General features: G+C 40.2%; 1 protein-coding gene across 1 annotated transcript in view; it reads left to right on the top strand.

The window, feature by feature from the left end:
* Nucleotides 1-7,554: 7,554 nt before the first annotated feature.
* b3glcta (beta 3-glucosyltransferase a) overlaps nt 7,555-17,554 on the top strand; it is an 84,784-nt gene continuing 74,784 nt past the window's right edge. Inside the window, exon 1 of the mRNA XM_032545769.1 lies at nt 7,555-7,811. Within this exon, the coding sequence (XP_032401660.1) occupies nt 7,748-7,811 (64 nt within the window). The 5' untranslated portion in view covers nt 7,555-7,747. The remainder of the gene's footprint in view (nt 7,812-17,554) is intronic.

Raw genomic sequence — 17,554 nt, 5'->3', positions numbered from 1 at the left:
GAGGCCGAGTCAGCCGGCGTTCCAGCCGGCGTTCCTTCCGAGACTCCCAGTGTTCCTTCCGAGACTCCCAGTGTTCCTTCCGAGACCCAGACCCCCAGCGCTCCGACTCAGACTCCCTGTGTTCCTCCAGAGACTCCCTGTGTTCCTACCGAGACCCAGACCCTCTACGTTCCTTCCGAGACCCCGACTCCCGAGACCCTCTACGTTCCCTCCGAGACCCCGACTCCCGAGACCCTCTGCGTTCCTCCTGAGACCCTGACCTTCTGCGTTCCTCCTGAGACCCTGACCTTCTGCGTTCCTCCTGAGACCCTGACCTTCTGCGTTCCTCCTGAGACCCTGACCTTCTGCGTTCCTCCTGAGACCCTGACCTCCTGCGTTCCTCCTGAGACCCTGACCTTCTGCGTTCCTCCTGAGACCCTGACCTTCTGCGTTCCTCCTGAGACCCTGACCTTCTGCGTTCCACCCGAGACCCTGACCTTCTGCGTTCCACCCGAGACCGAGACTCCCTGTGTTCCACCCGAGACCGAGACTCCCTGCGTTCCACCCGAGACCGAGACTCCCTGCGTTCCACCCGAGACCGAGACTCCCTGCGTTCCACCCGAGACCGAGACTCCCTGCGTTCCACCCGAGACCGAGACCCCCAGCGTTCCACCCGAGACCGAGACCCCCAGCGTTCCACCCGAGACCGAGACCCCCAGCGTTCCGACCGAGACCCCCTGTGCTCCACCAGAGACCCTGCCTCGGGGGGCTCGTCGTCGCCGTCTGTGGGCGGCCCCCGGGACTCATTGCCACCTCCAGCGCTGCGGACGGCCGCCGGACCGCCTCCGTGGTTCCCGCCTCCAGCGCCGCGGACGGCCGCCGGACCGCCTCCGTGGTTCCCGCCTCCAGCGCCGCGGACGGCCGCCGGACCGCCTCCGTGGTTCCCGCCTCCGTGGTTCCTGTCTCCGTGGTTCCCGCCTCCAGCGCCGCGGACGGCCGCCGGACCGCCTCCGTGGTTCCCGCCTCCAGCGCCGCGGACGGCCGCCGGACCGCCTCCGTGGTTCCCGCCGCCGCGGACGACCGCCGGACCACCTCCGTGGTTCCTGCCTCCTTTGCCTCCGCCCACCCTGTGGGTAGTTTTTTGTTTGTTTATGGACTCTTGGCCCTTCTTGTGTTTCCGCCCACGATGGTGGGTAGTTTTTTGTTTTTCTGGACTCTGGCCCCCCGTCCGGCGCCCCTCCGCCCACCCTTGTTGTGTTTTTGTTTTTTCTGGACTCTGGCCCCCCATCCGGCGCCCCTCCGCCCACCCTTGTTGTGGTTTTTTTTTTTGGGCGTCTGGTAGCCGCCCTTGAGGTGGGGGTACTGTCAGGATCTGTGTTTTTCCGTGTTTAGTTAGAGTTTTTTGTGTCCTTGAGTCTCTTCGTTGTCCTGTCCTCCCCTTGATTGTTCCCAGGTGTGTCTCGTTCTGTGATTACCCTCCCGTGTATTTAACTCCACCTGTGTTCCTTGTTCCTCGTCGGGTCCTCGTCAATGTTAGCGTCTATGTTTCGTCAGTGTTTCCTTGTGCCTGCTTCTTGTTGCTGGACTTATTTATAATTAAAATCATCATCATATTCATCTTACCTGGGTCTACAGCGTCTGCCTCACTAACCCGCACCACACCTCATGACAGTCCAGTTCAAACTCAGTTTAGTGACTTTCAAGAAATCTTAATTGAATTCAGTGTAAACAACCTTTCTTTGTTATTTTCATTTGGTTTGTGTGCTTGTTAGTATGCATTGCTCCAACACACTCCAACTTCCTCCCAACGTTATTGTTGGGTTAATTAATCTCTCTAAATTACGTTGGGGTGTGTGTGGGTGTGTGTGCATGATTCTCTGTCCTGTGAGTCTTCGGGTTGTGAAGTACTGGGCACCAATGCCGCTTTTAAATCACCTTCAGGCTTCTAAGATCCCCTGCAACTCAGCATGGAAGCAGCTACAGTTAATAGATGGATGAATGGATAAAACCTCTAACACATAAAATTTGAATAAAATACACTTACGTTTGTGACTTTAATGTTAAAATGCATAATGATTCAAGTTATATGAATATCTTTTCAAGGCATTGTAATACAGTATATATGAAGTAAATGTAATTCATATATAATTATGACATATAATGTATTTTATTGGCAGTGAATCAATATTTTCATTATTCATTTCATTATGAAAATGAATAATTAATAAATGCCTTCATTCTTTCAAACCAGCCAGCCTTTTAATTTCTAAGTAAGACATCGTAGTTCAATTGGTCTGCCCTTGGTTTAGGTTATTAGGGTTATTTTTGCTGCTGTAGTGACAGTAAGAAATGTATTAAGTGGATTCACAAGATTTACCCATGCAGATAGAAATATATACTTGAGCATGTCAGTGGTGAATATAATAATTCCAGAAAGATGTAAAGGTAACAAGCATACAGGGTAGGTGTCATCGTCTTGAAAAAAGAAATCCCCCACAAAGTTTGTCATGGAATAAGAATGGAGAGAGTGTGGTGTGGTATATAATGTGGGGACCTAACTAGATTTTGCACAGTCCATCAAGTAAATTGTCAGCATGGTATTTATTTTTTGCTGGTCCGACCGTTCATGGAAACGATATCCATGGAGATCCTGAAGCCTGCAATTTATCATCCCCTGCCCACCCCCACAAACACAGAGATGCACACACCTGAACTCCCCTCATCAATCCATTACATGGGAAGTATGGAGGGTGTGCAACTTTGTGAAAGCAAGCATTAATTACTTGAAGGGAGGCTCTACACATCTAATTTGTTTTTTGATTACAATAACTATTAGCACTTTGCTCAACTCTAAAACATAATTACTCTCACACTCACAACTCGGGCTGCATGAGGACTGAATTATTCAGGGAAGCTCGGTAAATACGGGAAGAAGAGAAAGGTCATCTTGAAATTGGTAGACAGAGATATAATGCGACTCTTTGTTTTTACTAACATTAAACTTGTTGTGGGCTGCACAATGGCACAGTTGGTTGAACGTTTGCCTTGCAACAAGAAGGTCTTTCTGCATGGAGTTTGCATGTTCTTCCTGTGCATGCATGGGTTCTCTCCGGGTACTCCAGCTTCCTCCCACAGTGCAAAAACATGACTGTCAGCTTAACCGGTCTCTCTAAGTTCTCCGTAGGCGTGGGTGAGTGCATGCATGATTGTTTGTCCTGTCTGTCTCTGTGTTGAGCTGCGATGGACTGGCAACCTGTCCAGGCCAGGGTGACCCCGCCTCTCTCCTGTTGACTGCTGGAGATAGGCACCAGCACCCCGCGAAACCCCGAGCATGTAAGACAGCGGATGGATGTTAATTACACTGTTATAAAAAACACTATTAAAACAACTTAGCTGCTCTAGTAAAACTGGAGGAAGAGGAGAAGGAGGAAGAAATCTTGAGCCCATTCTATATTAAGTCTCACTCTAGTCAGTTGATGCCTGGTTCAGTTCTAACCAAGTTGTGCTGCAACAGTGCTTTTCATTCAAGACGGATTATTATGCAGTATAGCTGTTCTTAGGAGCGTAGCACTGAGAAGTAGTTCATCTGATAAACTCAGCAGACTTGTGGTTACACCAGGTGTTTGCTGATTGCTGCTGCCGCTAGTCTGAAGGAGCTGAGGGGAATTCATGGATAGGGGGTGATCTGTGAGATGGAAGCTCGGCTTGGAAACTGCAGCTCTGAGGAGGAGCTGTGTCTAAAAGGCGGCGCTCGGTAACAGCAAGTGCTTAGGAACCTCGAATGACTGCCGGGGGAGATTGAAGGATTTCTCAAACATGCATGAAAGAATCAAAGCAACACTCCAGAAATGTTTTTGATGTGGGAATAACATTATAACATGATATTTAGCTCAAAAAAGTCAATTTTACATCCTACCTCCCCTTTAAGGTTTTCAGGTTATGTCCTGTCACTGTCTGTTAATTAGCTCTAGAATCCAGTGTAATGCGGTTTCAATCCCATTGTTTCCTGCTGTGCCTTGAAGCTGTTTTGATCTGTTGGAGCTTATCTGAATGATTTTTTTTTTCAAAATTATGTGGAAGTTGGCCTAAATGTTCCTGAATCAAAAGAGAAAATAAACTGGCACTGATTGTGAAACAACAGTGCTTTTCCAAATGTGGTTATTCTGTCATCTGAAGAAAAAAATCAAGCCTCATGTTTCTGTAACACTTCAGCTCATTTCTCAAGGATCATTACTTTCTCAGCTTCATTACAATGCTAAGAGAGGATCCTCATGAATATTATGCAATCCACAACTGTGAAAGCATAAAAAATCACAATGCAACTTTTGTAGTGAATCTTAATGCCTCTGAAGAAAAGGCGCTCACATGAAAGAGCATGATCAGAAAGGGCCTTCACAATGTGCAAGGACTAAAAAGCTCTTATAACAGTTAATTAGACTAATTGCTATATTTGTGTTTAACAGTGGAAAAACATGCACTTGGCTTTCAGATACATTCACAAAACGCTTTTTTGCAGTTGTACATAGCACAATAAAACAAAAAAATGAATTCTTTTTTTCTTCTTTCTTTTTGAATGGTAGAATAACAAAAAATGTCATACATATTGGCATTATTCTAGTAGGAAGGAAATAGAAAGCTGGCAAGATCTGGGAAACACTCATGTTTTGTTTGCCTTGTTCTGAATATGAATGACGTTTATCCCTGAACGTTTAAATGAACTCAAGCAGTGATAACTCATGTTCAAAGTCATAAAAAAAGACTCATTTAGTGAAATATGTTCTGTAATGACTTGGTTTTAACTTTATATTTATAAAAAGACATTAAAGACAACAATAATATTGACCTGAGGCAGATTCACAGCTCCAACACTTCAACAGTAAACAACAGTCAATTATATGAACAACAAAAACCTAAGAACTTTTAATTTTCAGCATTTATTGTTTCTTTTATTGTTTCTTCATACCCTAGCACCATCATGTACTCACCTACCCCTCTACTGCTTCTCTTTATTGTCTTCACTCTATCCCTACACTTTATTTTAACACTGTCACCTCTGACTGAGCCTGGCTAGTGGTTTATTATTAGCTTTGATATTCACTGCATTGTTATATCCTCATTTGTAAGTCGTTCAGGATAAAATGTCTGCCAAATGCACACACAGCATCCTATTTCTATTTTGGTATCCCCATGTTCAGGGTCCAGCTATTACAGCAGCATGCTGACTAAGTGGTGAGGTTAGACCACTTACCTGAAATCACACATGTGCTTTATTCTGCTTTATCTCCTTAGCTACCGCCTGGTCTGAATAATGAGGCCAGTTTGAAAATGCAGAAAAGCCTGCACATTTTATGCAGAGAGTCACTTGCATCCTTAGGGGAGTTCATTCTCAATCTTTCTAGAATCCCTTTTGAAAAGGTTAAATTCCTTCTTTTCTTTAAATGGGGTAATTTCAAAAATAATTTAGTAGTTAAAATTCCTCAAACCAAGCAGGGACTTTTGAATTCAAGTATTAACACTTTTGTGTTACTCCTGTCAAACTGCAACATACAATTTTGAGAAATTTGTTGGTTTCGGCTTTTATACCCCATAGGGAGCCACATGTCAAGTAACTGAATGTACAGTGCTTTGCTTTCTGAAACCATTCCTATTCATTCAACTGTTCACATTTTGCTCTGCTGCAGTCACAATTTCAGCGTATTTTCCTTAGAGTTTATATGACAGATCAGCAAAATATGAGTCGTGATTGCAAAAATGAAGGCAAAGAACACATGGTTTTGAATTGTCTTCACAAATAAAAAATTTAAAATTTTAAAGTGCACTTGTCCTTAGAGTCAATACTCCCTAAAGGCTCTTTTGCTGCATTTACACATGTTGTGTCTCTTCAACCATCACACACTTAAGCAGTGAAGGTTGCACTCATTATTTATTTCAAAGTAGATCAAGTTCAGTCAGATTGGATAGAACTTCAATTTTAAGTCTTGCTACAGATTCCTAATGAGCTTAAGTTAAATAGTGAATTCCAACAGACAATCAAAGTTTGATCTAAACCTCAAGTTTCAAAGTCCAGTCATTGAGAGCTGGTGTCTTACAACTTCTAGATGTGTTTCTGCCTCAACACACCTGATCTAAACCAATAATTGTAGCTCTGGCTGTAAGTTTAGAGGGGTTTTGTTAGAATGTGAAGTCTGACGTTTTCTGCAGCCTCCAGCAGATTTTCTTCCAAGATTGTCCTGTATCTATAGCTTCCCTACCACTACTGAAGAAAAGCACAGCCAAAGTATGAGGCGGCCACAGTTTTTCACTGTAGAAATGGTGTTTTCAGGATTATGTGCATTATTAGGTTTCCATCGTATTTAGTCACCAACCCATAACTATAAATTGTGCCTTATTATGGTTTCCTTTCAGCAGTGGCTTTCATTTCATTGTTTGTTCATAAAGCCGCACTTGAGGACTGTATGACTTAACGTTTTCCTGCCGACATGTTCTCTCACCTGGGAATCTCTGCAGCTCCTCTAGAGTTACCATATGACTTGTGACTACTTCACTGATTAAAGCTGTTGTTAGTCTGTCATGTCATGTTGTTCTACATTCTTTCTCGTTTTGGAAAGTAGATTGAACAACACTTCTGCAGCTTGGGTTATTGTTTTGTAATCCAACCCTGCTTCAAACTTCACCCCAAGTTTCTCTCTGATGTGTCTCACCAAAGTTCACGAACAAACCTCTGAGTCTTTACCAGAACATCTACATTCACATAGTTGGACTCTTTACTAATTAGTTGATATACAAAGACAGATGCTTGCTCTAGATTTTATTTGGGGTTGTCAGATTTAAAGGGGTCGGGATAAAATGCAGACATCTCAGGTTCTAAACTGTAAAAAAAAAAGTTGTTTTTTTTTTCTTTTCACATCACAACTAAAAAAATATTCACTCTCCCTGCTAGTTTTAGGAATAAAGTTACTTCTTCTGACTTTAAGTAATATTAATGTTTTGTAATGGCCAAGCCAGAGTCATGTCTTTAAACTTAATTGAAGACAATCAGTGTAGAGACCTAAACATTATTGTGATGGGACCAGGGGCCCTTCCAGCCACAAATGATGGGAGTTCAACAAAATGACAGTAGAAACATGGTTTTATCTTGGTTAAAAAAAAGAAAGAAAATCTAAACTGGAAAAATTATTTAAAATGTAAATCTACCAGGAGTAAACAATTTGGGGTCTAACTGTACATGCTAGTATCATGCAAAATATAATAAAGTTTGAAGCTGTAAAGTGATCAAACGTGAACAACATTACGCCTTTTTCTGAGGTCACACAATTTCATTACTTAATACACGGTTACCTTGAGTGCCTTGATTGTGTTTTTGTTTTAAAAAAGGTAAACACACACGAAAAAAAAACTTTCAACATGTACAAAATTCAAAAGCCCAAGGTAAATTAGTGTCTCTAATACTAAAAACAGTTTTGATTTTCACGAGAGCACCTGAAGTCAGCAGCAGGAAGCATCGTGTGGGTGTTTTTTTCTGATTTTCTCCATCTGCTCAGACCTTCTGTCAGCTGAATTCATCCCGCCAGCAGAGCGCGTCCCTGCGCCTTGGACAGAAGCTTGGGGATGCCTGCTAGCTGAGCACAAACCCACTCCCAGTTTGCCGTGAAACTGTGACAAGGAATAACCCTGTCTTTTTTTATTGGGAAGAAAAAATCCACTGCCAGTAAGCCCATGCTCTGTGAGCTTTCTCCACCGCCTACACCAGTCACAGGACTCTCTCAGGATGCTGTCGAGCAGCCCACACATCGGGCACAAAGTGGCAGTCTGTGGGATTTTTCTCTCCTTCCGTAAGTGCTCACTTTACTTTCTAATCCTTGTGTCAGGAGGTTCGCAGCAGGCAGCTGCAAGGAGCGTGCTGGCGGTCCAAACAGTGAACAGTTCGTGTTGTTTAGTTTCAAAAGGCGAAGCTTGTGTTTTGACAGAAGCATGAGCAGGGCAGGAGGACGAGAGCCGAGCGCATTAGTGTAACTGTTTGAGAAGTGAGGAGCCATGATCCGCCTCAACTTCCTGAGGAGTTTCCAGGCGATTCGCACTGTTCGGCAGGCATGCGGCTCTCAGAGTGCTCTAAGTTTGTTCTGGAGTTAATTACAGGGCGAAGGTTTAAAGCTCTAGCACTTTAAATCACAGACTTTGTTTGGTTTTTTTTCGGAATGTGACCCTCTTCTCGCTCTGCTACTTCCTGACACATCGACGTTCCGCTGGCAGGACTCACGCCCGGGGTTCAGTGCACCTCCGCTGGTGCCCCCCCGATCTGCAAGTGGGTTTTAATTTGTCAGTCGAGATCTGAGCTCTTAATTTGGTCATAAAAATCTACAGTCGAACCCATTTTTATCTTATTTTGAATAGGCGTGCACAGACTTGACCAATGCGTTGCAAAAGTGTCTTTCTGCTTTGCTTAGACATTGAGGCTCCCTTATTGCATTACATATTACCAAGAAGTTATTTTTAATTAATTCAATGAGATAAGTAAAACTAATAAAGTATATGTTTATTGGTCACTGTGACATAACATTTATTTGTTCATTTTAAAGATCATGGCTTACAGCTGTGGAAAACCAGAATGCAGTTTCTCAAATATCACATTAGGCTAAAAGTAAAAGTTGATCTTTATTGAGATATTATGACCTAAACGTTAATGACTTTATAGTTGCCCATCAGATAATCAATATGTTCTGCATGCATGCATGTTAATAGAAGATTAAGTGGAAGGAAAAAAGTCTGGTCAAAAGAGGTGCACATGAAACAGGAAGAGGATTCCAAAGCACACTATTCAAGAGTTTGATATTCAAATGGCCAGTGTGATATTTCCACAGCCACTGAGGATTTGCTGGTGTTTGCACACTCTCTTTAATACATTACAAAGTCAATGCAGCAGTTGATAAGATTTTGGAGCACTATGCTTTCCTCTGCTTAAACGCACCAATACAAACTGCCAATAATACCTGATTTAAGTGACTATGTTACCACTTTGCCACTTTGCAAACTGGACTGATGTAAACCTCAGACTGAATCCAGGGGTATTGGGCTGAGGATGAGCTGAAGGCTTCTATTAAAGCAACATCTTTTTTACTCCAATTGTCCCACAGGTCGATTGCCTCCATGCAACACTGCTTTGAAGTAATTAGTACAAAAGAAACGCCAACCAAGATATTAAGTGCACTGTACAATGCATGAACATACTCACTGGGTCAATATTGTGGTATTAACAGCTTTTTTTATTAGCTTAATGTAATGTATTATTCCCTTTAGCTGTTTGTCATAATCAACCAAATAAGCAGGAATAAATGTTTCAGGTAAATGACTATGCATTTGATTTGTGTTATCAAAATAATGTATATGGTAGTCTAATTTTGGTATGTAGTGTCTAAGCTGTAGAACTGATCAAAATGTAAAACATCAAACTAACAATACAAGTACGAAGTTTTATTCACAAATGTTTCCTGCCAGTTCAAAATTCTATGCACTTCTACACTATATAGTGCAGAATATAGTCTGTGATGAGCCCAGTCAATCAAATTGAGGGAGTTACAGCAAAATATGTTGCTGCAGTTGGAAAGTGGTTTGTACAGAGTGACTCGAGCGCAGTGTAGAGGTCCATTCGAGCACGAGAAGAGAGCAGGAGGAGAGTGAGCCAAGGTCATGGGGGAAAATGCAGTTATGACAAAAAAAAAAAAACACACCGAAGATCTGCAGATGTTGATTGTGTAGTTTTTTTTAAAAAAAAAAGCAAATGTGTAACAGCCTTTTTATGTTGACAGGAAAAAAAAGCCTTTTCTACAGAAATCGGTCTGTTTCGTTTTGCTAAAACTTTGCATGTTTTGTTTATTATTGAGCAGGTGAAAAAAATGCTTGGACACCACTGATGTATGTAATCTATAAAACTATGGTATAGTTTTTTATTATAACTTCTTTGTCCCTGATGATGATCTTTATTTAATACCAGATTCTCAGTCTGGTGCCATCTTTAATTTAACCAAATTTAACCAATGTGATGCTTAAAAAACCTCAGTAGTAGACCCTTTTCAGACATGTATATAACGAATTATCGTAATCAAATTCAGTATTGTGTACAATTTCATTGTTTTCTTGCTCACCTTATGCCCACAACTCATCTTCAAAAATGTTGATCTCCTTAAAATTCAGGAGACTTTGTACCGATCACAATCACGATCACCCCTTCTCCCCTGCCATAAAAATAACATAAGGCTCTTCTTTACAAACTTTAATGATGCAATAGGTTTCCACTTGCATTAAGAAAACATCAGTTCAAACATTTATTGAAGCTGGGGTTAAAAATGAAATGCACTACGTTCACTGTGTGCAGCAGTGATATTATGTCTCAATCGAGCACGTGCACAAACAGAAGCTGTGTTTACTTGCTTGGCACCGAATCAAGGATGTTTAGCCGGACTTCACACTCTGACAAGTCCGTCGCGACTCGCCCAGAACGCAACATTTATGGACTTGACCGTCGCAGCTCTTCTGAGGTTAGGGAGAGTGAGTGGTTTGGTGACATAAGGTTACCGCGTCTGCTGCTTTTCAATGATGTTGTCCGAGAAGTTTCCACCCACTGTCATTTCTGATGTGCACTGGAGCGGTTTGCAGCTGAGTGTGACTCAGTCTGGATGGGGAACAGCACCTCCCAGGCTCAGGCCACAGCACTCTGCCTCTGTTTGCTCAGAGCGCATTTCGATTGTGGTTGCTGGAGTGGCTCTGCAACTGTCGCATATGTTTGTTTATTCAGGCAGGAAATCATTCAGTAAACAAAGTGTAGATCCAACCTGTATCAAATGCTGTTTTTTTAATGATATGTTGTTTTATGTAAATGTTACAAAATCCTAAATGGTCGTTGATGGTTGGTGGAGAAGCGGTGATGAGAAATATTAATTGCAGCAGGTTTCTTGCCAGATGTAATTTCCATTTCAAACATCTCAAACACGGTTGCTGTTTCAGCCTCCCTGTTTGAGTTGTAAATCGCCCGTTTTCTTTGAAGCCTTCCTTCATCTCTTTGCTATATGACAGATGAATTCAGCAACAGAAAACAAGTCTGGGAGATTGACGCAAGAGATGGTGGTGAAAGCTGAGCTGCAGAGCGCAGCTTTCAGACAAATCTCTTTCTTCTGACCCTCCGCTGCGGTCACAAGTTGTTGTACTTTTAAAAATTCGATCTGAGACAGTAAGCTGTGAAGCAGGTTGGTGTCAGATAATGATGCACAAGATAATGGAAACACTTAATTTAATTAAAACGTACTTAGAAATGAAGACATATTTTATACAAGAGACAAGTTGCAAGTGACTTGACATGCACCCTTCGGGCCTTTTCAGGCCGAAGCTGGTTTACTTTGAGGTCTGACCTGCTGAATCTGATTTGGAGAATGTTTCATGAATGAGAATAAAATGTGTTGCAAGTTCAGTATTGGAGGTAGTATTTTTTCAATTCAGTGGAAATTATGGCATTACAGGATTATCCCTAGTTTATTCATCAAATCCTTTTGTCTCTAATATAGCAGATTGATGCTGTTTTAACTCATATCAATACATCAATACTTTGTCAGTCTTATTAAATATTGACAAATCTCTAAATATCCCAAGATTATCTATTGTAAAATCGTTCTGATAGATAAAACCTCCCAGTCAGGGAGCCGTTATCTTCCAGATCTCGTTGTTTCACCTCCTGGTGAACCAGACTGGGTCTCCTGATCTTTTTTTTTGAGCTCAGTAGAGGAAGGAATCTCTGCCCAACAGCTGTTCAAACGAGCTTCAAGGTTGTCTTGCGGAAGAAAGGTATCGGATCGGCTTTTTGATCCAAGTCTCTGAATGGTTTCCTGCTTTGGATCATTCTGAAGCTAAATTGGACATGGGGGGAAAAGGAATATCAGGCGATGTAAAGTGCATTTTCACTAGTCTTTGTTGTGTCTGTAAGTGACTTTGACAAAAAGTCAGTCAGTCTGTCATTGAGAAATCCAGCAGAAACATGCAAAGAATCGTTCAGGAATTAGAAGAAAGATGTGAATGCCGTAAGGTCAAAAATATTTTTCCAGTGAGTATTGAGAAGGGTATAATTATTTTCAGGATTACTTTTTGTGTTAAAAAAATTGCAAATAAGCTCATATTTCTTCTGCTACATTTTGATAATCTTTTAGAGATTATCTGTTTCAGTTTTATCAGGTAGAAACCAGAAGGTAAATCTACCAAAGGGAATTAAGAAGTTTGGAGTTAGCTCTACACAGAAAGGAGATTCCTTATAGTAAAAAACATTATTCGTCAATACAGCACATAATAAAGCCAACTAAATAATGGTACACTCAACAGTGTATGCAGTCTTATCATTGACATGATAAAAAGCTTTTTTTTTTTTTACTTCAGCCGAGGAAATTTCTGGACCTTTTTTGCAATTTGAGAAGAAAAGTAAGTTAAGTTTTCTCTGCAGGCTAGATGGAGTCACTCTGGGTGATGAAATTTGGAGGACCGAAGCTCAAAGTAAATTTGCTCTCCAGCTGTTGTTACGTCCCTGAGATTACCCAGGCAGTACAGCCCTGAATGAGCAGTTATTAAGTAAAGAACAAATGGGTTGCCATAGTTTGATTAAAAGAAACCCCTTTCTCTAAAATGTTATAGATTTTTTTCACACCTTCCATATCCTGAACTAAGATTTCTTTATAAAAGCAAATTATTTGAAACAGCTCCCCAATTAAAGATATGTGGCTGTAGGTATTAGACCTGCTAGTTTTAAAATAAGACTAGCTAGAACTGCCAGTAATAGTTCATATTAGTTTCATCAGTTTCTCCCAATATACTGATCATTTTCAGGCAAGGCATTGTGGGCTCCTTAAATTAGTGAAAGCACATTAAGCTTCCCAGCAAGTCATGAAAGCAAATCAGGCTGTACAACAGCAGGACCGCTCCTTGGTGGAATGCAGGACTCATTATTACACCTGTGCTGTTCCTACGGTGACTCACAGTGTCTGCAGGGAGGAAAGGTCTACACAGGTTCAGAATTTTTACCGAGAAAACTTCATGTAAAATTTACTTTGTTTGCTTATTTCTAAGTTGATACCTTACATAGTCATAGGAATGCATATTTATATTGTGATGTTCAAAAAGCAGAGACTAGATTTTATCCACAGGAGACTTCAGAAGTGAAATTAAGGTCTATTCTTTCTATAAAAATAATTATTCCAAGCAGATGTATGTGTAAACAGATTTTAGTTGAATGCATAATTGCTCACAATTATATGAGTCAGTAGTATTTTTGGAAAATTACATAATTTGTACATATCTGTTTAAAATCAAATATCTTATATACTCTGCTTTTTTGTGCATAAGGCATTGCTTTTGAAATTTTCCTTTCAGTGCAATTCTCAAAAGGTTTAGGATCATACTTTAGTGAAAAAATATGCTTTTCATGTTGCACAGAAAGCATGCATTTATGCTGCGTAGATCTCAGTTATTTATCTTTCGAGAGACACCAAGGCATCATCTTACAGACCTCTGACTGGTCTTTAAGAAACTCTTTATGTGATCAGTGATTGCATCACCTGCGAATGGAGAACCCAACAGTTTTCAGTGTGGAAATTGCTTCTGTGGGAAAAAGACTGAAAGTTAGTTATTTGCAGTATCAGAAAGCGGCTTAAAAATGAAGCAGTAGTGAAGTTGTAGTAATGTGAGTTTTTAATTTCTATGTTTTAATTTTTATGCTACACATGATGTTTTTTGAAATGTCCAATGTTACATTGGAAATCTCAGTTAAGGTTAGTGTCTGTTTTCGTTAGGAATTGCACGTGAGAGATGCTTAGTTAGTGAGCCATGATAAGATACAGATTCAAATAATTTTGTCTTGTAGAAAGCTTTACTGCTCTTTCGCACATAGTGAAACATTTCCTTTGTTCCTAATGTAAATTATTAATGACCACTGACAGCAGGAAGGATAGAAAAAAATACTTTGAATTTCATTTTTATTAATGTTCTTAAAGACCCTGCCTTTTGTCGTACGACTGTTGGAGATAGACACCGACCCCTCTCGCGACCCTGCAAGCATAAGCGTGTTCAGATAATAGACAGATGTTCTTAAAGAGAATAGAAATTGGCTAAAATCAGCGTTGGTAGGTCAAGGCTTGACTAAAACTGTGAAATTTGCCACAGAACTCTGATTGGCTCATTACTTTTTTCTAAAATTGTGGCCTTGTCAAGCATTATTCAAAGGATTTTATGATGATGCTTCAAAGTGAGAAGCAGCACCCTGTTGGACCACAGGCCATGAAGGACCGAATACAGAAGGCTGGGATAACTATTGATTCAATAATGCACTACATTAACCTACTTTCTGCTTCAAGAGGAAGAGGAGGAGTTGCAGGAAGGAAGCTCTGTGATGACATGTGTACCTTCCATCCCACTTCTGCAGCATCGCTGCATCAAGAGAGGATCTACATTTGTATTTAATATTCCCCCTTTTTGCATTAGAAGCCATGTTACTTAGACTCCACAGAGTTAAGTGTGGTTCCCATGGCTGATGAAGAAGCTTGAGCTTTAAAGTTTAACATGGCACATTTCCAGATGAGGCTTGTGCGTTTTGCATACATAACAGTTTTGAACACAGTTTAAGAAGGTGCAAATCAATAGCATTATAACTACTGTCTGTGAGACTCAAACTGTGTGCCATCTGTGCCAACCTCTTGATAAAGTGCTTTATAATAGATTTTTCTGTTTGTCAGCTCAAAGTGTCTGCAGAGAAATTACTGGCATTTTTAAGCCGCCAAACAACAGTCAGGCTTACAGATTTCATAAGATTCAAATCAAATTAATTTTTTTAAGAATTTGTGTTCATCATAGAATTATGCATCTAAGGTTTGATCAGCTCAACAACCTTGTCACATTATTGTGTATCTAGCATGTCTGGCAGACAGGCATTGAATGTCTTAGTAAATTAATATTAGCTTGTGACCTCACTACACTGTTGACAGTATAAAAACACACTATATCATCAGCTGAGCCAGGTAGCTGCAACATTTTGGGACATGGTTAAAAGTTCAACTGCAGGCCTCACTGCACATGTGTGTCACTGCTTCAGAAGCAACGCACAACTCAAATGTTGCGTAACTGACAAAATAATATTAATTTCATGCATTAAATTGGAAACATTTTACTCTATAGAAATGCATATGCTTCAAATTAAGAGAGCTAACCAATTTTATGATTAATATCGCTATTATTTTTCCACATAACATTTTTTAAAATGCATGTGTCAGTTTGAGATTCTCACAATATGTTAGACTTGGGGAAAAATACCATTGTTTTACCGTCACAATAATAACAAAACAATAATCTTGATTTAGGCCAATATTCTTGTGACATTAATTATGACATTCTAAAGTTTCAATGGCATTTGTTTAATCTTTGTAAATACTAAGAATTTCCATACGTTTGTTTTTGCTGCAAGCAAAGTGTCAAAGCCTTCTCTAAGCCAGCTGACTGAACCTGTGTAACAACAGGTGGTCCATGGACATCATTGTTACTCTGTGTCCCATTTGATTGAATTTAAAACCCTAATTTTAAGATCTTTATAAACTTTTATGCTACTAATCAGCACAGGCCTCATCCAACTTTATTTTATAAGGAAACAGCAGGCTGATGTTGTGTTACTTTTACAGCACTTTTAATAACTGGAACCTAACCAACTGAGAAATGGAGCCTTTAATATTTTGGTTGGTGCACCAGAATTTTTAATTTTTTTTCCTGCCTCTAAATTGTGCTGTATTGTGCCACTCGGTGGGTTCATTTCTGTAAACTTGAGGGCGGCAGGTGCTCCCCGTAATTCTGGAGGAGATGAGTATGAGCTGAATCGAGGTTTAATAGCCCTCAGCTATTTGTTTATTGGTCCCAGAAGTGATTTGTGGATGTGGCACTTCTGCGGCAAACTGTACAGACGTGGTGTTGCTAAAATTATTTTAGAGATGTTATTGTTTTCACCAGATGATGTGTTTTTTTGTTTGTTTTTTTTTTTTTCAGAAGAGTTGCAGCTGCAATTTTAGTTTTCTCTTCTCAGCCTGTTTGGCAGCTTCTGGGTGTCTCATTTAGCTTTTGTGTACCCCACATAGACAAAGTGATCATAGGATTTTTAATGCTGCTGCTGTCCTTCTCATTTGCATATTGCACACCTACATACTGTAACTGCCTTTGTTAATAGGGTTGAGTGACTTCAAAGGATTAACATGTGATTTCTCCTTTTCTTTTTTACTCATTAAATTCTGACAGTAATAGAACTCTGAATAAGAAACATGACACATTTTAAACAAGCAAACTAAAATTTTATTTAAAAATGTTCAATAGAAAAAGAAATGGCTTTAAAGTTGACATATCTCTTTAAATCCTTCCTTTTCACATTTAATTCATTCAGTGGTGGTCTGTATAAAGTGGAACACTTTGGTCTGAACTCCTCGTTATTGCATCTTCACTATGGGAACAAATTCTTGTCATAAATATTATGTACTTATCAAATTGTGTTGTGGCAAATTGCAGTTTGTATCATGGTAGCATAGAATGGCAAAAATATCTGATTTCACAATGGATAGATGGAAATGTGTGCATGTAAAATGTCCATGGTATATACATTTAGGCTTGTAAACCAGAATATGTAGTTGTAAATAAATCTTGTCATGTTGTAAACCAAAATGTCTGACAATTTTATGCTTGAGCATCCATAGATGATAATTTGTTTGTGTGTGTAAAACAAGATTTGTATTCATAAAAATTAAATAAAGTAACTATTTTTCTGTTATGATCCTTTTGCAAATACAAAGCAAAACATGTAAAACTGTGCTGAAGTTTCCTTGCTTGTGTGCGAGTTTTAACCCGGAAGAAATAATTCGAGCCTGAATTTTCTTTCTTTAATCTGATTGGCCAATTTTATGTCAGTCACAAATGTAACAGCCCAATCAGATTACAGATTGGTTTGTTAGTGAGAGTCCAAGTCGGATATCTGACTCCACCCTAAAACTGTGTCGATTGGATAGTCCTTCTTCACTCCAAATTTCCGGGATTACTCCTGCAGTGAAGTAAATTTCAAATTGGATATCTGACAGACATTATTTCTGATTCACTACAGTCAGCGCTGACTTTTCATACTATGTACATTCACAAAGGGAACTGGCGTGACTCAATGTACATGACGGCTCAGAAATGCGGTGGTTTGCTAAAACCATAGTTTTTATTCCCAAACAATGCAAGACTTCTCCATTCAGCCTTACATGTTTGAGCCAGAAAATGATAATACATTATGAATAAACATGTCTTCTAAACATGGCCTCAACATAGTTTGTGAGTTAGCTAACACTAGCGACAAGAACGTCACTGAATGTATTTAGATCATGTGTTCCCCAAGACAAAAACAGCCAAAACAATGCCAGAGTTTTTATGTAATAATGCTTTTCAAAACATGCAGCATGTTTATGTCCTCAAGGAGCTGAAAGGGAGCACGGAGTGCTTACAAAAGCAAAAGGCATGAAGCTACTGCTATCAAAACAATGGCTAGGCC

The sequence above is a fragment of the Xiphophorus hellerii genome, chromosome 18, assembly GCF_003331165.1.
Source record: "Xiphophorus hellerii strain 12219 chromosome 18, Xiphophorus_hellerii-4.1, whole genome shotgun sequence".
In the NCBI taxonomy this organism is placed as follows: Eukaryota; Metazoa; Chordata; class Actinopteri; order Cyprinodontiformes; family Poeciliidae; genus Xiphophorus; species Xiphophorus hellerii.
Note: the sequence above shows the minus strand (reverse complement) of the source record. Positions and strands in the feature narration are given on the sequence as shown.